Here is a 27,339-nt window from a genome sequence, read left to right on the forward strand (position 1 = left end):
TCCACAGCCTTCTGCGGCAAAGAGTTCCACCACCCTCTGGCTGAAGAAAGTCCTCCTCATCTCTGTTTTAAAGGATTGTCCTTTTGTCTGAGATGGTGTCCTCTGGTTCTAGTTTCTCCTACAATTGGAAACATCCTCCCCACGTCCACTCTATCCAGGCCTCGCAGTTTCCTGTAAGTTTGAATAAGATCCCCCCTCATCCTTCTAAACTCCAACAAGTACAGACCCAGAGTCCTCAACCGTTCCTCATACGACAAGTTCTTTATTCCAGGGATCATTCTTGTGTCATCTGCAAATTTAGCAACAGTGCCTTCAGTTCCTTCGTCCAGATCATTAATATATATTGTGATAAGTTGTGGTCCCAGCACAAACCCCTGAGGCACACCACTAGTCACCAGCTGCCATCCTGAAAAATATCCTTTTATCCCCAGTCTCTGCCTTCTGCCAGTCAGCCAGTCCTCTAGCCATGCCAGGATCTTACCCTTAACACCATGGTTTTTTAACTTATTTAACAGTCTCCTATGCAGCATCTTGTCCAAGGCCTTCTGGAAATCTAAATAAATTACGTCCGCTGGTTCTCCTTTGTCTAACTTCCTTGCTACCTCCTCAAAGAACTCTAACAGATTTGTCAGACATGACCTCCCTTTGACAAAGCCGTGTTGACTCAGTCCTCTTTTACCATGCACTTCCAAGTACTTCGCAACTTCATCTTTAATAACAGACTCTTACCAATGACCGAAGTCAGGCTAACCGGCCTATAATTTCCCGTCTTCTGCCTATCTCCCTTCTTAAACAGTGATGTTACATTAGCCACTTTCCAGTCCTCTTGTAGACTGATGCAAAGTAACTATTCAGTTCGTCTGCCATTTCTTTATTTCCTATTATTACTTCTACAGCCCCAATTTACAGTGGTCCAATGTCTATTTTTGCCTCGTTCTTAACTTTTATATATTGAAAAAACTCTTCCTATCTTCCTTTATATTATGAGCTAGCTTGCGCTCATACTTCATCTTATCCCCCCTTATTGCCTTTTTAGTTGTCTTCTGCTCGCTTTTAAAGGCTTCCCAATCCTCTGGTTTCCCACTAATACTCGCCACTTTGTACACTTTTTCTTTAGCTTTTATGATATCCTTGACATCCCTCATTAGTCATGGATGCCTTGACATCCCTCATTAGCCATGGATGCCTTGTCCTCCCCTTAGCATGTTTCCTCCTCCTTGGGATGAATTTCTGTTGTGCCTCCCTAATAACCCCCAAAAACTCCTGCCAATGCTGTTCCACTATCTTCCCTGCTAGGCTCTTTTTCCAATAAACTCTGGCCAGCTCCTCCCTCATGTCATTGTAGTTCCCCTTATTTAATTGTAATACCGTTACATCTGATTGCAGCTTCTCCCTCTCAAACTGCAGGGTAAATTCTGTCATAATGTGGTCACTGCTCCCTAAAGTTTCCTTCACCTTCAGTTCCCTAATCAAGTCTGCCTCATTGCACATCACCAAATCCAGAATTGCCTGTTCCCTAGTAGGCTCTGTCACAAGCTGCTCCAAAAAAAATGTCTTAGAAATTCCACAAATTCCTTTTCTTGGGATCCACTACCAACCTGATTTTCCCAGTCCACCTGCATATTGAAGTCCCCCATGATTATTGTAATATTGTCTTTTTGACATGCCTTTTCTATCTCCTGCTTTGACTATCTCCCTTTTCACACTCTCCTCAGTCACTGCACCCTGTACTGTGGCCCTTTTTGATTATTGGCTTCTCTGCCTTACACTTTCCCCCTTACTGCTTTTTGTTTCTGGCCCCGTTTTACTACCCTCCGACTTCTTGCATCGGTTCCCGTCCCCCTGCCACATTAGTTTAAACCCTCCCCAACAGCACTAGCAAACAGCCACCCGAGGACATCGGTTCCAGTCCTGCCCAGGTCCAGACCGTCCGGTTTGTACTGGTGCCACCTCCCCCAGAACTGGTTCCAATGCCCCAGGAATTTGAATCCCTCCCTCTTGCACCATCTCTCGAGCCACGCATTCATCCTAGCTATCTTGACATTCCTACTCTGACTAGCTCATGGCACTGGTAGCAATCCTGAGATTACTACCTTTGAGGTCCTACTTTTTAGTTTAGCTCATAACTCCCTGAATTCAGCTTGTAGGACCTCATCACATTTTTTACCTATATCGTTGGTGCCTATGTGCACCATGACAGCTGGCTGTTCACCCCCCCACCCCCCCCCCCCCCCCCAGAATGTCCTGCAGCCGCTCCGAGACATCCTTGACCCTTGCACCAGGGAGGCAACATACCTTCCTGGAGTCTTGATTGCGTCCGCAGAACTGCCTGTCTATTCCACTTATGATTAAGTCCCCTATCACTATAGCCCTGCCATTCTTCTTCCTGCCCTCCTGCGCAGCAAAGACAGCCTCGGTGCCATGAACCTGGCTGCTGCTGCCTTCCCCTGGTGAGCCATCCCTCAACATTATGCGAAGCTGTATATCTGTTTTGCAGGGAGATGGCCACAGGGGACACCTGCACTGCCTTCTTACTCTTGCTCTGTCTTTTGGTCACCCATTTTCTATCTCCCTCAGTAATTTTCACCTGCGGTGTGACCAACTCAGCGAACGTGCTATCCACGACGTCCTCAGCATCGCGGATGCTCCAAAGTAAGTCCACCTGCAGCTCCAGAGCCGTCAAGCGGTCTAACAGTAGCTGCAGCTGGACGCACTTCATGCATGTGAAGGAGCCAGGGTCAGTGGACATGTCCCTGAGCTCCCACATCGCACACGAGGAGCATGACATGGGTCTGGGATCTCCTGCCATGCCTTAAACCTTAGGTTAACCAATACAACCACAATGCCAAAAAACAAAAGAAAAATAAATAAATAAATAAATAGACAAATGAAAAGAAAATCTGCTTACCAGTCACTTACCAGGGATAACAAATCACCTCCTCCCCATCCAGCTTTGAATTCCCACCTAGCTTCAAATTCCCAAACTCATTCCTCGCTATGCTTCCGTCCTGGCTGTCTTCTCTAGCTCACTGGGAGAACTCACTTAACTCATTTAAGTGGCCTTTAATTGGCCTTATGGGTCTCAATTGGCCGTAGGGCGGAAAGACTGGCCACAGGTCTTACTGCCATGGGCTTAATAGGGGTGGTGGCAAAAAGGCAGCAGGGTCCGCCACCCACTACTCTTCTGCCAGAGTAATTGCACCCGTCACCACCAAACGTGCCACAGGGTGAGGGCACAAGATCCACCCCCCCCCCCCCCCCCCCCCCCCCCACACACACCGATCACCAAATCAGGCCAATGACATTTCATCAAAACCTGGGAAAAAAATGAGAAATGTAACAGGTGTAGCCACCTGAATTGGCCAATTCCCGACTTAAAATGTAGAACCGCAAAGGCTGAAGGGAAGTTCAGCCAACACAGGCAAAAAACTAGCAGGTGCAAGTTTACTGTGTATTAGACTCTGCAGAAACCCAGACAGCATTGATACAAGCAGCCATTTGCATAGTAATGTAGCAGCCATCTACATAGTAATGAGCGATCCCCGGGAACAATCGGAACATTTTAAGGTAAACAAGGCCAAGCCAGACTCCTCAGCGCCAGCAGGAGCCAACACAAAAGAGGTTAACGGACATTTAAAGACCGCACAACGATCAGGGAACAGCTCCAGTATTGGAGAAATGGAACCAAGTGATTGGAACGAAGTCCAATCACTTGAAACCAGGTGCGGGGTCCGCCCCGAAGGGTGGGAAGCCCCTGGGGACTATAAAGCAAAGCCCTCAAGTTCAAATTGTCCTTCTTGACAGGGTCACTCTGCAACGCGAAGCAACCCCTGAGAGTGAACTGTCCAGCGGCCTCCAAACAAGTAAGTCTCAGGTCAACGCTCGCTACGAGATAGGTGCTCCTAGCTAGCAATCCATACCACTTTTGAATCCTGCAGACTCAGGACCTGAACGAAAGGCCATTTGTTCCCCTGACCTGGTGGGCCAGTCCGAAGCTAAGTGTTGGCCTGTTAGTGATAGAAATAGCCTACAAAGTAGAGTTTATGCATGAGTAGCGATTTACTGTGTATAATAAATGTGTATTGATTGAATCTTACTAAATGGTGTGTTGAGTTATTGATCATTACTTGAACTTGAACCTCATGGCGGTATCATAAAGATACCTGGCGACTCTAGAGAAAAGGTTATGAAACAGAGCCAATTGAACCAACCAAAAGTTAGCAACACAGGTTATGCAAGTGACATGGGTGGGTGAAAGAAGAACAAAAGGGAAAGTCTGTGATAGGTTGAAAGTTTGAGACAGATTAAACGACAAAAGAGTGCAAGGCCAACAATAGCGGTAATGGGACTAGCTATGAAACAAAATATGTAACAGGAAGAGATGTGAAGGGTAGAAAGATGGGCTGCTGCTGAGAAACAAGAAAAAATGAGAAGAAAGCCAAGACCTCTCAAGTAAAAGGAAACAAAATGGGGACAGGTATTACAGTCTGAAATTGGTGACCTTGATGTTGCATCCAAAAAGCTGTCAAGTGCCTAATCGAAAGACAAGGTGTGGTAATACCAGGTATTGCAGTACCTGAGAGAGGAATGACCATTGGCTAGACCGCGGGGTCTACCATTGGGCAATGTACATAGCCCGCCCTGAGAGGCGGGGTATAAGAACCGATGTCATCCCAGCAGCCTCCACTTCTGTAACTTCGCTGCTGGGTACAGTTCTATCTGATTAAAGCTGAATCGATATGACTCCTCGTGGTCTCAAGAGTATTGATTGTGCATCACAAGGGTCTGTTCCTCGACCTTGCATTGAACTTTATTGGAATACTGCAGGAGGCCAAGAGCAAAGAGGTCAGAGAGAGTGGAGGAAAATTAAAATGGCAGGTGACTGACAATACCGTCATTCTCTTGATATCAATGGAAATAAAATTCAGGAGGGATGTAAAATGTTCCACCAGTTTGGTACTAAATATTGTACATTATCATGCAGAGTCCAAATTTATCCCAATTATTCCGAGGTTATGCCGCTCTAGTTTTGAAAATATGAGGCATGTTTTCTGGTGTGGTGTGCCCCCGCTGGCAGTGGGATCCTCCGTCCCGGCAGCTGGCCAATGGCGTTTCCCATTGTGGCCACCCCCGCGCCGTTGGGAAACCCATGGGCGGCAAAGCATTTCCCAAATTGGCCGCAACATTTAATATCCACACCTCAAGGACAACGAAAGCACACTTAACAATATATCCTTTAACCTTATTTTTGTTGGACACTAAATCCCCTTTTTTATGATACCTGTTTGCGTGTGTTTGTGGGCCTGAATGATTGCATGAGGGCCAAATGCTTGTCGTTGCATTTTTACTATTTTTCTTGGGTTTCATGCATGGCGAATAGGTTTGCTCTTTCTTTGGCTCAGGAAAACCTGGTTTGATTGGTTCCTTGTTGCGTGCAGCTTAAGTAGTTAAATACGTTCTGATTTGAAAATGGCATCTCCTCATGAAAAGGAAACTTAAACCTTTGCTATGACCAACTGAGGGAGGTGAATAGAGAGGAGCCAGTTCATCTCTTCTCACCTGGTCACAACACGATATGTCCCTCCACTATCTCAGAGCAATATTATGGAAAATGCTCCAGACTTTTCAGAAGCCAGGATAATGCAGCTCTACAATGCTTTATGTAACATTTATGCAACATTGATAGTTAGGCAGATAAATAGCTAGGTAAATGGAAGAGATTATGCTACATCAAGGCAAAATAATGAAACGCTAACGTGACAACTGCGGGGAAATGGCCTGGAAAAGATAAAAGTAATGCAAATGGTTCTGCCAATTTCTTTGCTTCTAACCTTTATACATGGCTCATTGAACTTTAATAGATGTATATTTTTAGTTGGCAGAGTGAATAGTCAAGTTAACAGTATTTAGTTTTGACTGATGAATGGGGATGGGGAATCCACTTGAATGCTGTAATCACATTAATCAACCAACAGTGAAAAGCCATGTGGTTAAAATGTCAGTGGGTGGGCAAACACAAATATTCTGCAATGACTTATAAACCTTTCTTTCCACAATATTAAGAACCAGAGAGTGACAACCTCGCATATAACGAGCACTCTGCAAAGCATTGTGGGTGGGATTCTCCATCCCGGGACGCCCGGATCCCGGGCGTCATTCTCCGACCCCCCGCCGGGTTGAGAATGGGCCGTTGGCCGCCGTGAATCCCGCCCCCGCCCCCGCCGAAGTCTCCGGTACCGGAGATTGGGCGGGGCGGGAATCGGGCCGCGCCGGTTGGCGGGACCCCCCGCTGGATTCTCCGGCCCGGATGGGCCAAAGTCCCCACCCAGAAATTGCCTGTCCCCGCTGGCGTAAATCAAACCTGGTATTTACCGGCGGGACCAGGCGGCGTGGGTGGGCTCCGGGGTCCTGGGGGGGGGCGCGGGGCGATCTGACCCCGGGGGGGTGCCCCCACGGTGGCCTGGCCCGCGATCGGGGCCCACCGATCCGCTGGGCGGGCCTGTGCCGTGGGGCACTCTTTCCCTTCCGCCTCCACCATGGCGGAGGCGGAAGAGACTCTCCCCACTGCGCATGCGCGGGAAACTGACAGCGGCCGCTGACGCTACCGCGCATGCGCCGGGAAACTGACAGCGGCCGCTGACGCTCCCGCGCCATGCGCCGCATTTCCGCGCCATCTGGCGGGGCAACAAACGCCATTTCCGCCAGCTGGCGGGGCGGATGAATCCCTCCGGCGTCGGCCTAGGCCCCTCAATGTTGGGCTAGGCCGCCAAAGATGCGGAGCATTCCGCACTTTTGGGCCGGCGCGATGCCCGTCTGATTGGCGCCATTTTTGGTGCCAGTCGGCGGACATCGCGCCGTTGGGGGAGAATTTTGCCCCCCCCGTTCTCTGATGGGAAGGAGAATCGGGGGTGACGGGGAAAATCGGGATTGATGCTAGGCGCCGACCCGAAATGTGATGCTCCGACCCCTGAATCGATGCTCACACCTCCCGCCATCGTGAGCTTGTAAATGAATGCAAATGGATTTTACTTTTGGAAATATTTTATTGAAGCATTTGTAATTTTCACAATTTAACATATTGACATTTCTAAAACAACCGCGCTGGCCGACACACAAAGAAAAACCCTCGTAGAGCAACAAACAATAAACCACGTCCCCCACTTCTCCCGCCCCTGTCCCCCAATTACACAAATACTAAGTTCCCTGTTCCTTGTCTAACATCGCCACGCCTCCTGTTTTTCTCCCCCCCGCCTTTTCCCCCTTACTGCTGACGTTCAATTTTTCTTGAAGAAATTGATGAACGGCTGCCAACACCGGACGAATCCCTATATTGATCCTCTCAGAGCGAACTTGATTTTCTCCAGACTGAGAAACCCTACCGTATCGCTGACCCACCGTCCTGACTTTGGGGGCTCCGAGTCCCTCCAGCTCAGCAGGATCCGTCTCCGGGCCACCAGGGAAGAGAAGGCCTGGATATCGGCCTCTCCCCACCTTTGCCCCCAGATCCTCCGACACCCCAAATATTGCTAATTCTGGACTCGGAGTTACCCTACCTTCCAGGACTTCTGACATAACATCCCGTAAATCCCTGCCAGAATTCCCTCAGTTTTCGGACATGTCCAAAACATATGAACATGGTTGGCCCTACCCCCACACCGTCCACATCTGTCCTCCACCTCCTCGAAGAACGTGCTCATCCGGGCTACGTTATGTGGGCCCTGTGGACTACCTTGAACTGAATCAAGCTAAGTCTAGCACAGGATGAGGATGCATTTACCCTTTTCAAGGCTTTTTCCAACAGTTCAGATTCCAGCTCCCCTCCTAGCTCCTCTTCCACTTGCTCTTCGCCTATCTGATAGGGGCCCCATCCCACTCTATCAATTCCCTGTATATCTCTGAAACCCTCCCACCTCCAACCCCTGTTTTTGACAGCACTTTATCCTGTAGTCCCCCTCAGGGGGAGGCGAGGAAAGCTTGGGACCTGTCTCCGTACAAAGTCCCGCACCTGAAGGTACTGAAACCCGTTCCCACCTGGCAAATCAAACTCCTCTTCTAATGTCTCCAAGGTCAGAAAGCCTTCCTGGATGAATAGATCCCGAAACTTCTCAATCCCTGCCCGCTGCCATATCTTAAAGCCCCATCCAGCCCCCCCCCCACCCCGGGGCAAACCGGTGATTGTCACAGATCGGTGACCACACTGATGCCCCCTCCAGTCTCTTGTGCTGCCTCCATTGCCCCCACACCCTTAGGGCTGCCAACATCAGTGCTTGTAGAGCACCAAGCCGGCGAGAACGGCAGGGGCACCGTCAGTAAAGCCTCCAAACATCCAAACAGGATGCTGCCTCAATCCGCTCCCAGACCGACCCCTCCCCGCTACCCACTTCCTGACCATCGATATGTTGGCCGCCAGTAATAGTTAATAAAGCTCGGGAGAGTTCTTTGGGGTAGCGGACAGATGTGGAAGGTGCTCAGGGAGCCCGGCGAACCATAGTCCATATGTTTTGGGTCATGCCCGGCACTGGAGGGGTTCTGGAGAGGAGTGGCGGGAGCAATATCTCAGGTGTGAAAGTCCGGGTCAAGCCAAGCTGGGGGCTAGCAATATTTGGAGTAGTGGACGAGCCCGGGAGTGAAGGAGGCGAAAGAGGCCGGCATTCTGGCCTTTGCGTCCCTAGTAGCCCGGCGAAGGATCTTGCTAATGTGGGAAGGAGGCGAAGCCCCCCAGCCTGGAGGCCTGGATAAATGATATGGCTGGGTTCATAAAGTTGGAGAGGATTAAGTTCGCCTTGAGAGGGTCTGCGCAGGGGTTCTACAGGCGGTGGCAACCGGTCATAGACCATCTCGCGGAGCGTTAGAGGAAGGTCGGTCAGCAGCAGCAGCAACCTTTGGGGGGGGGGGGAGGGGGGGAAAGGGGGGACTGCCTGGGAGGGTGGATGAGCAAGAGATAACATGAAGGGTTGGGGGAAACTGGCACGTACGGGTGAGGGCCAGTGTACAAAGCTGTGTAAATATATCATTTTGCCATGTATATATCTTGCTCTGCGCGATTTCCCGTTTTTTTTTTGTTATGGGGAGGGGGGGGGGGGGGGGGGGGGGGGGGGTTTGTTTGTAAGGGAGAAAAATGTGTTAAAAAACTTTAATAAATATATTTTAAAAAATAAATAAAGCTCGGGAGAGCCAAGCCCCCCTCCCCCGCGGGCCCGTTCCAGGAGTGTCCTCTTTACTCTCGGGGTTTTAACCGCCCATACAAACCGCGATATCGCCACACTCATACTTCTGAAAAAAGCCTTTGGGACAAAAATCAGGAGACATTGAAAAAAGAAAAGGCAGTCTCGGAAGACCGTCTGAACTCTCCCCGCCAGCGTCATTGGGAGCATGTCCCATCTACGGAAATCCCTTCTCATTTGATCCACTGCTTTGCCCAAATTTAACTGATGAAGCTGCTCCCAATCCTTAGCCACTTGAATCCCCAGATACCTAAAACTCCTCCCAACTACTTAAAAGGTAACTCCTTCAGTCTCCTTTTCCTGTCCCCGTGCCTGGATCACGAACATCTCGCTCTTTCCCATATTTAACTTACAGCCTGAAAAATCGGCCAAATTTTCCGAATACCTCCATGATTTTGGTCATTCCCCCCACCGGGTCTGTGACATAAAGCAGCAAATCGTCCGCAGAGAGAGAGAGACCATGTGTTCAACCCCCCCCCGCCGCCCCCCCCACCCACCCCCCCCCCCCCACCCACCCCTCAGTATACCCTGCCAGGTATTCGCTGCTCCCAGAGCCATTGCTAAGGGCTCTATGGCCAGGGCAAACAGTAATGAGGAGAGCGGGCAACCTTGCCTTGTCCCCCGACACAGACTAAAGTATTCCGACCGAACTCGGTAGTTCTTATGTTTGCCACCGGGGCCTGGTACAACAGCCGAACCAACTCCACAAATCCCTGCCCAAACCCAAACCTGCCTAAAACATCCCATAGGTACTTCCACTCCACCCGGTCGAAAGCCTTCTCCGCATCCATCGCAACTACCACCTCACCTCGCGCCCCTCTGCTGGCATCATAATTACATTAAGAAGCCGTCTAATGTTGGATGTTAGGTGCCTGCCCTTTACAAATCCCGTCTGATCCTCCCCAATTATCTCCGGGACAAAATCCTCTATTCGAGTGGACAGGATCTTTGCCAATAATTTGGCATCTACATTCAAGAGGGAAATTGGCTGAGATCCGCAGCTCTCAGGATCCTTGTCTTGCTTCAGGATGAGAGAAATTGATGCCTGTGATAACCATAAGACCAGAAGACCATAAGACATAGGAGCGGAGGTAAGGCCATTCGGCCCATCGAGTCCACTCCACCATTCAATCATGGCTGATTTCAACTCCATTTACCCGCACTCTCTCCATAGCCCTTAATTCCTCGAGAAATCAAGAATTTATCAACTTCTGTCCTTAATGACACTCAACGTCCCGGCCTCCACCGCCCTCTGTGGCAATGAATTCCACAGACCCACCACTCTCTGGCTGAAAGAAGTTTCTCCTCATCTCTGTTCTAAGTGACTCCTTTTATTCTAAAGCTGTGCCCCCGGGTCCTAGTCTCCCCTGCTAATGGAAACAACTTCCCTACATCCACCCTATCTAAGCCATTCATTATCTTGTAAGTCTTGCAACGTTGGGGGGAGTACTCTCAGCTCCTTGGACTCGTTAAAAGCCTTAACCAAGAGTGACCCCAGTAATCCAGAGAACTTCTTATTAAAATCCAACTGGGAATCCATCAGGTCTCGGGGCTTTACCTGATTGCAAGGCCCCAATCCATTTATCACCTCCCCAAGCCCAATCGGGCCCCCAGGGCCTCCACCATCTCCTCATTTACCTTCGGGAACTCTAGCCTCCCCAGGAATTGATTCATGCCCTCATCCCCAACCGGAGGTTCCGACTCACATAGCCGGCTGTAGAATTCACGGAACACGTCATCCACCGCCCCCTCAACACCTTCCCCCTCATATCCTTTATTTTCCCTATTTCACTCGCCGACTCCTGTTTCCTCAGCTGATGTGCCAGCAACCTGCTAGCTTTATCCCCATGTTCATATATTGCCCCTTTTACCCTCCTCAGCTTGACCCTCCGCCTTACCTGTGGAAAGGAGCCCAAACTCCATTTGAAGTCTCTGACGCTCCTTCAGGGGCTCCTCATTTGGAGACTCCAAATATCTCCTGTCCACCTGTAAGATTTCTCCTACCAACCTGTCCAGCTCCGACCGCTCAGTTTTATCCCTGTGTGCTCAAATCGAAATACATTCCCCTCGAATAACCGCTTTCAGTGCCTCCCAGACCACTCCAGCCGCAGTCTCTCCCGTGTCGTTGATCTTTATGTACCCCCAAATGGCCTCTCTCACTCACTCACAGATCTCCTCATCCGCTAACAGCCCTGTATCTAGTCTCCACTGTGGGTGCTGGGGCATTCCCGTGCCTGCCCATAGGTCTATCCAATGTGGTGCGTGATCTGAAACCACAATTGCTGAGTACTCAGTGTCCTCAGCCCCTGCTAACAGTGTTTTATCTAGTATGAAGAAATCTATCCTGGAGTATGCCTTATGTACATGGGAGTAGAATGAATATTCCCTGCTCCTGGCCTCTCAAATCGCCACGGATCCACCCCTCCCATGCGCTCCATGAACCCCTGCAGTTCCTTCGCCATAGCTGATAGTTTCCCCGACTTCGAACTCGACCGGTCCAATCTCGAATCCAGGGCCGTATTAAAGTAACCGCGGTGCGAGTCAAGGTCTGTGGTATTTCCCAGCACCTTCCTGATAGTTTGGGGCATATATGTTTCACCAGCAACACTGCCAATCCCTCTAGCTTCCCGCTAACCATAATAAATCTGCCTCCCGAGTCTGCCTCTATCCTTCCCACCTCAAATGTCGCCCTATTTTAATCAGGATAGCCACCCCCCTTGTTTTAATGTCCAGTCCCGAATGAAGCACTTGGCCGACCCATCCCTTCTTTAATCTAATTTGGTCTCCCAGCTTTAAGTGTGTTTCCTGTAACATGGCTACGTCCGCTTTTAACTGTCTCAGGTGTGCGAACACATGGGTTCTCTTGACCGGCCCGTTCAGTTCACGAACATTCCACGTAACCAGTCTGGCCAGGGCTCTTGCCCCCCTCCCCTGTCGATCAACCATGACCTTTCCTAGGCCAGCTCCTAGCCCGTGTTCCGCACCTCGCTTGATCTGCCCCTTGGCAGCAACTGCCACCTGATCTCCATCTCCAGTCTCCTAGCTGTCCCTTACCCGTCAGCAGTCCCCCCCCCCCCCCCCCCGACTTTGTCTCTCCTCAGCTCTCCCCCCACTTTGCTTCCGTGGAGTAGCTGTCCAGCTAGCCCGGCAGCTTTCACCCTCTGGCGCCAAAAAACCTGCCACCTGCCAGATTCTATCTCCCCTAAACATAACACAAGCATTCAACACAGTAACAACAATCAGAAAAAACAAACAAACCATCCCCCAACGCGCAGGCAAAAAAGCCAACCCCTCCCCCTTTAACCAAATCTTATCAGTCCCATCACCTTCAAACAAAATCAAACACAATAGAAGAAGCTTCAAGCAGCTTGAGCAAAATTATGCATGCAAGAACTCAACCATCTTTCTTACAAAAAAAAAACCTGTCGCAACTTGAAAGTTTTTTGTCTGTAATCCAGTACGTAAAGCAATAAATTGAAATCAAATTACACAAGAAAAATCCTTTTCTTCCCGAACATCGCATCTTAATTCACAGGATTAAAAGACTGAAATTTTAAACAAGACAAAACACAAAACTATTTTTCTCTCCTCCCTCTTTTTCCCTTCCCCCAAACTCAGTCCACCACAATTTGGATTTTGAAGTCCTTAAGCCAGGTTATTGTCTTTCATGAAAGTCACCACATCTTCCGGCGAGCTAAAGTACAGCTCCCGGCTCTTGTAGGCACCCAAAGACGAGCCAGTTATAGCAGTCCACAATTTATGTCTTTCGCATACAGGGCCGCCTTAACTTTGTTGAAACTTGCCCTCCTCTTTGCGAGTTTTGCTCCCCAGTCTTGGTACACCCGGATCTCTGATTCTTCCCACATGCACAGTTTCGTCTGCCTGGCCCAATTCACAATGCGCTCCTTGTCGAGGAATCGATGTAGCCTCACCACATGGGCCCTCGGGGGCTCACGACCCTGGGGCTTACGCACGACCACCCTATGTGCCTGGTCCAACTCCAGCGGCCTGTCAAACACATTGGCCCCGATCATCTTCTCCAACATCCATCCCACATAGGTACCAGCATCTGATCCTTCCTTTCCTTCTGGCAGACTGACGATTCGGATATTTTGCCTGCAAGACCGGTTCTCCAAGTCTTCCACCTTACCCAGCAGTCGTTTCTGGCTGTCCTGTAGTATGCTAATTTCCAAAGCCATCGCAATGGACTCCTCCTCTCGTTCCGTCACCAACTCCTGCAACTTTTGAATCTCCTGTCCCTGGGTCGTCATTTTCTCCTCCACTCAGTCAACCACCTCCTTAATTGAGGCTATTGCCTGGGTCATGTCTTCTGTACACTCCTTACGATGCCGGGCGAACTTCTCATCCAGGTACTCGACACATTGCTCCATCGACCAGTGAGCTGGCATGGATACGCTTTGTCTCGTTACCATTGTGCTCGATGACCTCTGAGCCTTGCTTTCGCTCATCTTTTGGATTCTTCTTTTTTGACTCTTATTTGAACACAATTCCATAAATTGGGGGTCACCTCCTTTTCCTCTCATCTTTATCAACTTATGTTGAGAAATTTCCAGAAAAATCCAGCTTAAAAGCCGTTAAAAGACCACTAAAGGCGAGAGCTGCTAAATGTGCAACCGTTCATGGCCGCCACCGGAAGTCCTCATGCAAATGGATCTTCATGACCCTCATATAACAATCAAAGCTGCAGATGGTTTGTAGAAGCTGCCAATCACAAACCACAACTAGAAAGGTATGAATGGCTTGTAGCTAATCAATCTGTGGGCACCAGATCCAGGTCACAGCTGTTCCCTTCGAGTAATGGGCATGTGGGGCTTCAAGATAAGTGTTACAGCTATAATTCTTCTCACTGCCCTGTCTGGATTGCTCTCAAGCTTCCAGACAGGGGTGCTTTTCTGAAGGTGGCGGGGATCTGTGTGGAAGTGGGGGGAGGGTCTGTGGGAGGGATCCCTTTAGGCAGAGGTCCACTGTGGTGGTCCCCCTATTACAGGGGTCCCTGGGGATGTCCCTTTGCTCAGGGTGTCTCTGGAGGGTGGCTTCCCCATTACAGAGGTCTCAGGGGGGATCTCCCGATTGTAGGGATCCCGGGGGTGGGGTCGGATTGCATAGTCTCCCAAACGGAGAAAACTACCCTATAGATTAGCTGTTGGCTGACAACATTGATGCACAAAGTTTCTTTAGCGCAGTAAAAATGACGCAACCACCCAACTGCTGGCCAGGAACAGGGAGGTGTTCATCAGAGAGGCAGTTAGTGCCGCTGGAAGGAACACTTCGAAGAGCTCCTTAATAGAGACCCCAAATGGGATTTTCCGGCCCTTTCCACTGGAGACTTTCCAGTCCCACCCTAGGACACCCCCTATGGTGGGTTCCCCAGTGGTAGGATGGGTGAGCCACGCAAATTGAAGAAGGCATCGTCAGGACCGGAAAATCCCGCCAGCGGCTATTGGTGAGCCGCATGCAATGCTGGAAAATACGCCGTTGGAAGGGCTGGCAAATCCCACCTTCAGTCTTCAACCTTAGTGGATTGGATTGGCTTGGATTTATTTATTGTCACGTGTACCGAGGTACAGTGAAAAGTATTTTTCTGTGAGCAGCTCAACAGATCATTAAGTACATGGGAAGAAAAGGGAATTAAAGAAAATACATAATAGGGCAACACAAGGGAGACAATGTAACTACATAAACACCGGCAACGGATGAAGCATACAGGGTGTCGTGTTAATGAGGTCAGTCCATAAGAAGGTCATTTAGGAGTCTAGTGACAGTGGGGAAGAAGCCGTTTTTGAGTCTGTTCGTGCGTGTTCTCAGACTTCTGTATCTCCTGCCCGATGGAAGAAATTGGAAGAGTGAGTAAGCCAGGTGGGAGGGGTCTTTGATTATGCTGCCCGCTTTCCCCAGGCTGCGGGAGGTGTAGATGGTGTCAATGGATGGGAGGCAGGTTTGTGTGATGGACTGGGCAGTGTTCACGACTCTCTGAAGTTTCTTGCGGTCCTGGGCCGAGCAGTTGCCATACCAGGCTGTGATGCAGCCAGATAGGATGCTTTCTATGGTGCATTTGTCAAAGTTGGTAAGGGTTAATGTGGACATGCCAAATTTTCTTAATTTCCTGAGGAAGTAGAGGCGCTGTTGTGCTTTCTTGGTGGTAGCGTTGACGTGGTTGGACCAGGACAGATTTTTGGAGATGTGCACCCCTAGGAATTTGAAACTACTAACCATCTCCACCTCGGCCCCGTTGATGCTGACAGGGGTGTGTACAGTACTTTGCTTCCTGAAGTAAATGACCAGCTCTTTAGTGTTGCTGGCATTGAGGAAGAGATTGTTGTCGCTGCACCACTCCACCAGGTTCTCAAACTCCCTCCTGTATTCTGACTCGTCGTTATTCGAGATCCGGCCCACTATGGTCGTATCGTCAGCAAACTTGTAGATGGAGTTTGAACCAAATTTTCCCACGCAGTCGTGTGTGTACAGGGAGTAGAGTGGGGGGCTAAATACGCAGCCCCGGTATTGAGGACTATTGTGGAGGAGGTGTTGTTGTTCATTCTTACTGATTGTGGCCTGTTGGTCAGAAAATCGAGGATCCAGTTGCAGAGTGGGGCGCTAAGTCCTAGGTTTTGGAGCTTTGATATGGGCTTGGCTGGGATTATGGTGTTGAAGGCGGAGCTGCAGTCAATAAATAGGAGTCTGATGTAGGAGTCCTTGTTGTCGAGATGCTCTAGGGATTAGTGTAGGGCCAGGGAAATGGCGTCTGCTGTGGACCGATTGCGACGGTAGCATTGTGGAAAGCACAATTGCTTCACAGCTCCAGGGTCCCAGGTTCGATTCTGGCTTGGGTCACTGTCTGTGCGGAGACTGCACATCCTCCCCGTGTGTGCGTGGGTTTCCTCCGGGTGCTCCGGTTTCCTCCCACAGTCCAAAGATGTGCAGATTAGGTGGATTGGCCATGCTAAATTGCCCTTAGTGTCCAAAATTGCCCTTACTGTTGGGTTGGGTTATGGGGATAGGGTGGAGGTGTTGACCTTGGGTAGGGTGCTCTTTCCAAGAGCCGGTGCAGACTCGATGGGTCGAATGGCCTCCTTCTGCACTGTAAATTCTATGAAAATGGTATGCAAATTGCAGTGGATCAAGGCGTTCTGGGAGTATGGAGGTGATGCGCTTCATGATCAACCTCTCGAAGCACTTCATTACGACTGAAGTCAGGGCCACTGGACTGTAGTCATTGAGGCACGTTGCCTGGTTCTTTTTTGGCACCGCTATGATGGTGGTTATCTTGAAGCAGGTGAGGACCTCGGAGTGGAGTAGGGACAGGTTAAAGATGTACGCAAACACCTCTGCCAGCTGGTTCGTGCAGGCTCTGAGTGCACTACCAGGGATCCCGTCCAGGCCCGTCGCCTTCCGAGGGTTCACTTTCAGGAAGATCGATCTGACTTCGGAAGCTGTGATGGTGGGTGTGGGTGAGTTATGGGCTGCTGGGGCAGTCGACAGCGGATTGTTAGTTACCTGCTCAAACCGAGCATAGAATGCATTGATTTCATCAGGGAGTGGTGCGCTGCTGCCGGAGATACTGCTCGGCTTCGCTTTGTAGCCCGTTATGTTGTTTAGTCCTTGCCACAATCGCCGAGAGTCTGTCTGTGACTCTAGCTTGGTTTGATATTCTCTCTTGGCATCTCGGATGGCTTTGCGGAGGTCGTACCTGGATTTCTTGTATAGGTCAGGGTCGTCTGACTTGAACGCCTCAGACCTGTCCTTCAGTAGGGAGTCAATCTCGCGATTGAGCCATGGTTTCCGGTTGGGGAACGTACGTACTGCTTTCTTTGGCACGCAGTTGTCCACACATTTGCTGATGAAGTCTGTGAAGGTGGTGGCATACTCATTTAAGTTGGTCGCTGAGTTCTTACATATGGACCAGTCCACTGTCTCTAAGCAGTCAGGTAAGAGCTCTTCTGTTTCCTCGGACCAGCACTGCACAACCTTCTTAGCTGGATTCTCCCGCTTGAGTTTCTGCTTGTATGCTGGGAGAAGGAGCACCGTCTTATGGTCTGATTTCCCAAAGTGCGGTCGGGGGATGGAACGGTAGGCGCCCTTGATTTTTGAGTAGCAGTGGTCAAGAGTGTTGTCACCCCTGGTGGGACAGGAGATGTGCTGGTGGAATTTTGGCAGTACACTCTTGAGGTTGGCCATGTTGAAGTGTCCTTGACTCCATTCCGCCTCCCACTACCATCTCAGCAGAATTCCAACCGAGGTAGGAAAGGCCATCCCACAGTTAAAGAACACCAAAGCATCAGGAGCATGTGGAATCCTTGCCGAAGCACTAAAATGTAAGACATGGGACCAGAAGTAGGCCATTTAGCCTATCGAGTCTATCCTGCCATTCAATGAGATCGTGGCTGATCTGATAATCCTCAACTCCACTTTCCCGCCCTATCCCGATAACCCTAGATTCCTTTACTGTTTAAAATTTTGTCCATCTCAGCCTTAAACGTACTTAACGGCCCAGCCTCTACAGCCCGACAGATTCACTATCCTCTGAGAGAAGACAATCCTCCTCATCTCTGTCATAAATGGGCGACTCCTTTTCTGAGATTATGCCCTCTGGTCTGAGACTCTCCCACAAGGGGTAACAATCCCTCAGCATCTATCTCATCAAGCTCCTTGAGAATCCTATGTGTCTCCTAAACTCCAATGAGTACAGGCCTAACCTACTCAACCTCTCCTTGTCAGAAAAACTAGTAAATCTAGTGAAAACATATTATGGAAGCACTATTGGTGAAAATGCATGACCTTTTTTTTCTTATCTGGATGGAGGAGAACATGCCAGGAGATCTCGGAGATCATCTTCAAAAAGGTGACAAGTTGGACTGGAATAACTGCAGAGGAATTTCCCTGCTGTCATCCCTTGTGAAGGCCAGCGCAAGGGTCCTCCTTAATTGCCTTCCCCCTGTAGCTGAAGAGCTGCTCCCAAAATCCCTGATTCCACACATGAATGGGCACAATGGACATGATATTCACTGCACAGCAACTACAAGAGAAATGCAGGGAACAGCACCAACCCTTGTACACAACCTTCTTTTACCTCATAAAGGCCTTTTACACTGTCAATCACAAGGGATTATGGAGGGCCTCCATCATTTTGGATGTCCCCAAACGTTTGTCACTATGTTCCACCTGTCCCACAATGACATCCAAGTCGTGATCCAGACTGATGGATCCACCACAGACTCAATTCACTTTCGGACTGGGGTCAAGCAAGGCTGTGTCATCACACCAATGCTCTTCTCGATCATCCTTGCTGTAATGGTCCATCTCACCCTCAGCTAAATGACAGAACAAGTGGGAATGTGTTTAACCTCTGCCATCTGCAGGCCAGATCCAAAGTTATCCCATCCTCTCTCGCTGATGTACAGTATGCAGATGATGCTTGCAAATGAGGCTGAGCTCCGAGCTGCCATCACCACTTTCACTGAGGTGTACGAGAACATGGGCCTTACACTAAATAGCCATAAGACAAGGTCCTCACCACAGGGCACTGCCCCTCCTGTTATCAAAATCCATGATGAGGCCTTGGACATCATGAATCACTTTCCATAACTTGGGATCCTAAGGTTCAGCATTGTCTTCAGTGTGCCAGCGCAGCCTTCATTTCCCTGAGGAAGAGAGTGCTTGAAGACCTGGACCTCTGACCTGGCACCAACATCATGGTTTGCAGAGCAATAGTGTTACCCGCCCTCCTATACGGCTCAGAGAAGTGGACTATGTACAGCAGGAGCGTCAGAACTCTGGAGAAATAGAACCGGCGCTGCCTCCACAAGGTCCTGAAAATCCATTGGCAGGATAGGCACACCATCGTTAATACTCTGCCTCAGGTTAATATCCCACTGAAGCATTGACCACTCTCGATCAGCTCTGCAGGCCAGGCCACGTCATCTGCGTGCCTGACCTGAGACTCCCAAAACGAGTGCTCTACCCGGAGCTTCAACACAGCAAACATGCCATAGGAGGGCAGAGAAACTGTTTCAAGGACACCCTCAAAACCTTCTTGAAAAAGTGCAACATTACCATCAACTCTTGGGAATTACATTCCAAGCCCACCTGAAGTGGAGGACTCATTTTAAGGGGGTGATTTTCAACTTGCGTGCACCGTCAGAGAGAACGGCGATGCAAACAGAAAATCTGGAGAGAATTGGGAAACGTGAGTCTCGCTGGAGAGATTGTGTTTCCCGATTTTCCCCATCCCTTGCCAGCAACGTCCTGAGGTTCATGCCCACAAAAGGCAGGGACCTCATTTAAGTGGATTATATTATTAATGAGCCTCCCCACCACATGATCACTCCTCACTACATATTCCTACCTAGTCACTGTGACGTCACGCCACCGGGATTTACAACAACTTTCTAAAAACAGGATTCAGTCGAGAGGATACCCCCATGTGTGCAAGGGTAAGGATAGTCCCCTGATGTGGGGGTGGTTTTCCCCAGCACAGAGTGCCCTTGCACTACCCCTGATACTGCCCCCTGGCACTGCAGTGCCAACTTGTGCCCGGGGACATTGCCAGGGCAGGCCCTTATGGGAGGCCCGTGGTGGGGGTGGTTTCTATTCATGTGTGGTGGGGGGTGGAGCGGGCATGAAGGGGGGACATGCAAGCACTGCGGGAGGGGGGGGGATAAGCTCTGGCAATACGTCCCCAGTGGGGGCTGCAGGGGGCCCCCTGATAATTGGCTGACGGGGGTGGGCTGAACCCCCGATGAGCGTCCGGGGTGGGGGGAGCCCTCGTTTGGAGGCGGGGGTCGGTGAGGGGTGGTAATTGCACTGCAATTCTGATTGAGGCACCAGAACTGGTGCCAGCTCTATCAGGCCCTGCCCTGCCAGAGTGATGGCATAAACCATGCCCACTCTTATTTTCTCAGGATCTGGAGTGAAAGCTTGTTGGTGCAACCGGAGAGCGATACGCCGGTTTTCTGTCAGAGCCTGACGTTTTGAAAAAAGGTAAGATTCTGCCCTTCATGTGGAAGCAAGTCATCCTCGACTCCCAGGGTCTGCCCAAGAGAGAGAGAGAGATGGGTAGGATTTTCCAGGCTCCCGTGGCGTGTTTTGCCACAATGTGGCATTGCCCGGGTTTTCTCATTGTTTTCATCCTATGCCGCCAGGGAACCCACCGGAAGATCCCACTGCCGGGAAATTGTCGACCTATATATTTATGCTAGTCCTATACAAAGGGACGTTACAGGATGCTGATTGAGGAGCACACCGTAAGACATGGCGTGAGTGGGTTACTTAAGTTTTTCTAGTCATGCAAAATCTGAGAGCCTCCTGTAACTTACCTGATTGTATCATGGAATTGGGAAGGATTTTCTCAAACTTTACCTTGGACCAAGTGTTCTGTATTGTGGCCATTTCTGGAATTGTCCTGAGATTTCAGACTTTGCTACTCCAGCCTTTACACGATTATAAGTGGCTGCTAGATGAATTCTGTCTGAGAGTACACCACCCTCAGGGGGTGATGATTCGCACCTCGGTTCCTATTGGCCCCTCAAGTCAGGTGACCCTTTTTGGCTGTACTGTCTTAAAGAGACAGACACCACAAACACTACACCTACTCATAGAGCTTTTCTTGTAGAAGTTATCAGTTACCATGTGCATGGTGTTGAGGGGACACAGTCTGATATACAGCAGTCTACTATTTGGTGCATTATGAGCCATGACAGGCCTGATGTTCTTTGCTTGCTTTTCTTCACTTTTGTTCAAATGATTGGTGTTGTGTTAGGTACACTGGTATAACATTGGCTGCAACTGGATGCAGCTTAGATCAAAAAGATACTCCAGACCTTGAAGTTAGTTCAATCAGGTTTATTGAACTAGTAGCACAGTTAGCACAGTTCTCTGCGAGTTCGACTTTCTGCTAACTTAAGTGTGGTTACTCTGTCTGACTGAACCAGACTAGCTCTTAGCCACGTGGTGGGGGTGTGAGATTGTAACAACACCCTTTACTGACTCTCTAGATGTTCATCAGTGGAAAGAGGCGGAGTGTGAGTGCCCCGTGTCTTTTATAGTCAGATCCCACCCCTGAGTGTCCTGCCTGCTTATTGGTCATATCCTGTTCTCTGTGTCCAGTAGCTGCTTGTCTGTATATCATTATGTGTGTGTCTGCCTAACATGACAATTGGAATGGATTTTCACGTCAAAAATAAAACCAAACCTGCATCATCAGAAAAACGGTTGAGTTTGAGCACATGCGAAAGGTTTGCAGTATCAGTTATTAAAAGAACTGGTGGGGTCTTCTGGGACTGCCCACTATTGGGATTTACTGATGCTGCCAAAGTCAATGGGTTTTTAGCTGACTCATTGCATTTTCCGGCTGCAAAATTCTGGAAAATGTTGTTTTGTTGAAAGCATTGTTCCAATGGTTCAGGTGGAATTTAGATTCTTTAGTAGTATTTGTAGAAGAGCAGTGAGTTCCTTCAATATCCTGGCAGCATTCATCATTCAACCAACCAAAATTAGAGAGGTTATTCATTTCATTGCTGCTTGTGCGATGTTGCTGGCACAAAATAGGTTTCTTTTGCTCACTTCACAATAATGTCAGAATTTCAAATTAATCCATTCTCTGGAAAATCTTTGATGCATTTCAATACGATAAAATGTAACATAAAGTGTAAGTACTATAACTTTAATCAACAAAACAATTTTGAACAGAATAAATAAAACAGCAGAACATTTTAAATCGTGGAGGTGATCTGCATCATCTGACACTCCTTCAGCACCTTCTCCCCCATGAGGTTGTATACATGCATCTGCATGGATATAAATGTGCTTCAATCCGTACCCTACTTTACTGAGTAGGAAAGCGACTGGGTGGTCTGATGAATGTAGAAATTGTAATATGTTATGCCTTATATTTGTGGCAGTAATGTTATAAAAAAACTCTGGTTTAAAATACATACACATGGTGCCCTACTAAAGATGTAATTAAGGTGTTGTAAAAGGTGAGATAATTATAGATTTTACTTGTTTACAGAGAGATGGCTAATGGATCATTTAGTGCAATTTAACTACATGGGAACAAAGTCCCATAGAGAGCATGTCTAGCTGCATGTTTCCTGGCGCTCACAGCGCCAAGAAACATAACGCTACCGAACGGCACTTGGGTTAGATAGGGAGTCACAGCAGGGGAACGTACAACCGAGGCTGCACAAAACCCTGTTTCCTGCACTGAGGAGCTCCGCTTGCCGGAATTCCTCAGTGTAGCGAGAGATCGGGACGCCATTTTTAAAATACATCCCGATCTCTGGAGCTCCCGACGTGACCCACAACTCATTATGCAAGGATCCCCAGGCCCACCCCACACCTCCCCAACACCCACACAGGGCGCCCACGTGGTACTGTCAGGATGCTAGGCTGTCACAGTCAGAGTGCAAGGCTGGCTGCCAGGGTGCCACCTTGGCCAAAGGGCATGCACCTGGGGGCCTCCGATCCCTGGGAGACATCTATGAGTGCCATTCCATCTGGTCTCTGTTTGTGGAGACCAGTACTGAACAGCGCTTGCCCAAGGTCTCCAACACCTTGGGTGCCTTGGTAAACTGCATATTGCAATGGAACTAGATGTCTCACTCTAATTTGCAAATTTGCAAAAAAAAAAAAATGATCCCGCCCACAATGGGTGGGATTTACATCGCAATGTCTCGCGAGATCACGTTAGATCTCGTGAGGAGTTGAAAGCTGGGTAGATCCTGAGAGCGCCGTCTCCCGGCTTCTATCGGACATTTTGCGCCATGGCGTGCTGCTTTTCAGGTTCAATGTGGCCATTTGATCGTGGCTGTTGTTTTGATTGCAGGATATTTCCTGGGATGCAGATAATTTGAGGGGTGATGTTTAGTTCTAACTAGCAGATCATGGGACATCTTAGTGTAATACAGTTTATGTAATTAATGGGAGGAGCCAAGTCAGTCTGTAGGATTTTGGCAGCCTGCTATAAGATTTTAAGTTGAACAGTCGTTTGCAATAGGATTTAAGTCTGGCAATACAGAAAGATTTTCAGCTTGTTAGTCAAAGGATCTCTCTCTCCAAAGGCCTGCGCAGATAAGCAAGTGACCCCGATTATTAACTGTATTTATAAGTGTCATTTGAACTGTAGAGCTGCTTAATTGGAATTAAGTTTTTTCTTTTATTTAAAAACTGTCGAATTGTTAAGTGTAAAGCTATTTCCTTAATGCTAACATGGTTAATTTTGTGTTTACATTAAAGTTGGTTTTCATATAAAAGATACCTATTGATCAGAGTCATCACTCCTGGGGTGAAGTATCCTTTCCTTACAGTTTTACATATTGAACAATTGATTCTCGTATGGTATATGAACAAAAGTTGGAGCCTGGCTCAGTATCCTAACAGTGGATCACATCAAACCTGCAGCATGTGAATATTGACATCTCCAGATTTTATCGGGATTAATTTTGGAATTCATTTTTTGTGGATAATTATTGAGTCTGATCCAGGCAATCATAATATCTAAAGGCTTTCACACAATTCTGCTAAAATTTGAGGAGGATGCATGCCAGTGTGCCAGGATTTGCAAGCCTAGGACCTTTAATAATGATTTTACAGTCAGGACAAGGTCCCGCATTCAAAAGTCACTCCCACCAGAGACACATTGAAGGCATGCATCCATCACAAGGATCAGAACGTTTGATTACATAGTGGATGTTCCACAGATCCCTTTGTACCAACTGCTGACTCTGCTGCCCGCCATCACCACCCCTTTAAGATATTCTTTCCAAAGTCAAAAGTAGTATCAAGGTCCGAGCTTAAATCTCAGCTCCTCTGACAGACTGTCAGAAGTGTGATGGATGGGCTGCAGATTTGAAGTGTTGACAGGTCCTGACTGCTGGCACCAGTGAAATGACATGCCTTGGAAGGCAATTAGTTGAAGATGAGTGCAAAGATAGGCTTAACAGATAGTGTGCAGATTTACTTTTGGGCAGGGAAAGGATATGTAGAAGCCTTCTTGAGAGAACAAATGGGTTTGATCCAGTGGATGAGATTGTACATGATCTGTGAAATGAATAGATTTGATGGATTGAATGCTATTTTCTTGTTCAAAGCTTTTAGATATTATGTGTACATCCACTGTCTTATTATGTTTGTAATTATACAACATATTGGATTTATTTGATTAGATTGAGCAAGCGGTGATCTATCTTTCTGTTATACTGTGCAACACATATTAACAGGACCTTCAGTGCAATATATACTGCAATTATGGGATTTCTTCCAAATCTATCAAACGACTTTTGACACATTCATATAAATAGGACAAATTGGTTCAGTTAATCATAAGAAGCATCAGAACAATACGAGTTGAGGAATAAGTTCTTATGGAAGGTCTTTGAAGTGGACAATATAAAAGGATTAACGAGTAACCGCGATGTATTCCTGGAGAGAAGGAATTGAGGGACATGCTGGGAAAGTCGGTTGTTGACGTTGACATCAATGAGACAAAAGCAATTTCCCACAACAAATTACAGTAGGCCCTTAAGAGAAAAGGGGGGTATGTAGAATGAACTAAATGGCTACTTACATTAGGACAGGCATCTTCTCCCTGTTGTCCAACCAGTATGTACAGAATCAGATCTTTTTCCAGCTGGAAAATGGCTTGCACTAACACACCATGAAACCTTCTGAAGTTTCCCTTTCCCCCTATGCCTCCAGCGGCTCCATAAGCTGATATCCTGAAAGTAGAAATGGAATTTATTTATTTTATTCACACATTCGCACAAAAGAAACTTTGTATTCCCAATAGTTTAATTATCAGATTTGACAGTGACAATGGTCTCAATATTTACCGAGGTAGATTTGGAGTGCGGGGAGACGAGGATCGTTGACGGATTACAGTTGGAAAACATAGAATAACAGAATTTACAGTGCAGAAGGAGGCTATTCGGTCCATCGAGTCTGCACCAGCCCTTGGAAAGAGCACCCTACCTAAGCCCACACCCCCACCCTATCCCTGTAACTCAGTAACCCCTCACAACCCAACCATTTTGGACGCTAAGGGCCAAATCAGATTTAACATGGCCAATCCACCTAACCTGCACATATTTGGACTGTGGGAGGAAAGCGGAGCACCCGGAGGAAACCCACGCAGACACGGGAGAAAGTGCAAACTCCGCACAGACAGTGACCCAAGCCGGGAATCGAATCTGGGACCCTGGAGCTGTGAAGCAACTGTGCTAACCACTATGCTACCATGCCCCCCCCCCTAAAGTATGTGAGTATGGAATTATCCTGAATGCCAGGAGATGCTTTAATTTTTTCTTCCAGGTTTCCTGTCCATCAGCCAGTCCAATTGACAAGGCTGCCCAGTAGGAAATTCACCACAGAGCAGACAGGTCTTGTATGGTTGTGTCGGTGACTGGGTCAGAAGCAGTGGTGGGTCACTGCATTGATGGTGAGGGAGATCAGGTTTGGACAGATTCTGAATGGGGGGGGGATGGGGTTGGGGAAGGGGAATGTTGTGGATTGGTAGGAACATTCCTGCTTCTCCTGGATGACAACTGGTGCTGTAAAGGCACTTACCCACAGATCCAGCCCTTCTTACCTCCTTTTACCTGTTGGGTTTCCTAAGACCAGAGAAATCCAAACAACATGGGTTGCAAATGGATATCTTGTTTAGGTGGAGGTAGAAAGCTTCCTTACAATGTTTCAATGATTGACCCACCCCCTAAAAGAAGATTAGTTGCTCAGACATCTTTCGAGAAGTGGACACGTTCGAGGCTTGGATTTGAAATGTTTAATACTTCAACTTCCCACTCAACCCACAACTATCCACCTTTATGTCTCATCTCCCACCCCACACCCATGTGTTTAGGAAGCCAAATAATGTATTAGTCTCCTCCAACTGTTTTCTCTCTCTGTGTAAACCATCCAACTCTCCACTTTTAAAAACCTTTTCAAAACCCACCTTTTAGGCCCATCTTTTGATCATCCTTCCCCATTTCTATCTTCCCAGCTTGAGAAGCAGATTATATCTATTTGTAAAGTGTCTTGGGATATAACATTAAAGATATTTTTTAAATGAAAGCTGTTGCCAATTCCTGATTCTGATTTCCTGATAGGTTCCAAGCTCTGAACAACCTTCTGTAGCTGAAAGGGAACAGTAAATGAATAATGAGCTTATCCACAACTATGGCCTGAATTCTATACTCCCCTGTCTGTAGGTGCAGGAGGGTGGGGGGGGAGGGTGGGTGGTGGTGCGTGTGAAATAGCACGGACAGGCTTACCGCTGAATTCCCTCCCGCCCTGACCCCTCAGCTATTTAACGCTAGAGTGGGCATGGCCTCGGAAGGGGTGTCTGTCCCTGTCCCAAATGAGGCCCTTAAGTGGCCAATTATTGACCACTTAAGGGCCATTTCCCGCCCAGCCTCAAATTTTAGGCTGGTGAGAACAATTCCTGAGTATGAGGTAAACCCGAAGATAATCAGGTTTAGGCCCCAGGCAGGAAGGGGCTAGCTGCCTTTTAACTTTGAGTGCCTCCCCCCCCCTCCTAAACTCTGGTAACCACAGGACCTTCCCCCCTCTCCCTGCCCACCCTCCCCAACGCCTGGCCTTTCCCTGACACACCAATCCTCCACTGTCGACCCTCGCCTTCTCCTCTACTCTCCCTGCCTTCGGACCCCCAAAACGTACCTTTTCCTGGAATCCCAGGACTTAAGACTCCAGGGACTGCATGCAGTCCCAGTCCTGTCCACTGCATCTTCTGGCGCTGTAGGACTAGAGCGCTGCCCATCAATCAGATCCGCTGACAATTCCCTAAGGTGGAACTTCCTCCCAAGTGAGGGATGGCAGTCCCGTCGTCAACCAATTAATGCTGACTGGAGCGTGAAATGGCTGCAGGGCACTTGGAATCGGCGGGGATGTGATCCCTGTAGAATCTTCAATGGAGGGACAGGAAATCCTGCCATCTTAAATATCCTGGACTATAACTTTTCCCAATTCTTTGTTATCACTATCCTTTTTTCCTATTAAATGGGAACGCAGATAATCTTCTCACGAGCCCCGGCCAATATCACACCATAGCTAGTTTTTAGGCTAACTTTGGCGGACGTTTATG

General features: G+C 48.5%; 1 protein-coding gene across 1 annotated transcript in view; it reads right to left on the minus strand.

Moving 5' to 3' along the window:
• LOC140426516 (ALK tyrosine kinase receptor-like) overlaps positions 1-27,339 on the minus strand; it is a 1,637,280-nt gene that overhangs the window by 227,152 nt on the left and 1,382,789 nt on the right. Inside the window, exon 13 of the mRNA XM_072511388.1 lies at positions 24,808-24,958. Within this exon, the coding sequence (XP_072367489.1) occupies positions 24,808-24,958 (151 nt within the window). The remainder of the gene's footprint in view (positions 1-24,807; positions 24,959-27,339) is intronic.

Source organism: Scyliorhinus torazame, chromosome 1 (assembly GCF_047496885.1).
Source record: "Scyliorhinus torazame isolate Kashiwa2021f chromosome 1, sScyTor2.1, whole genome shotgun sequence".
NCBI classification, from domain to species: Eukaryota; Metazoa; Chordata; class Chondrichthyes; order Carcharhiniformes; family Scyliorhinidae; genus Scyliorhinus; species Scyliorhinus torazame.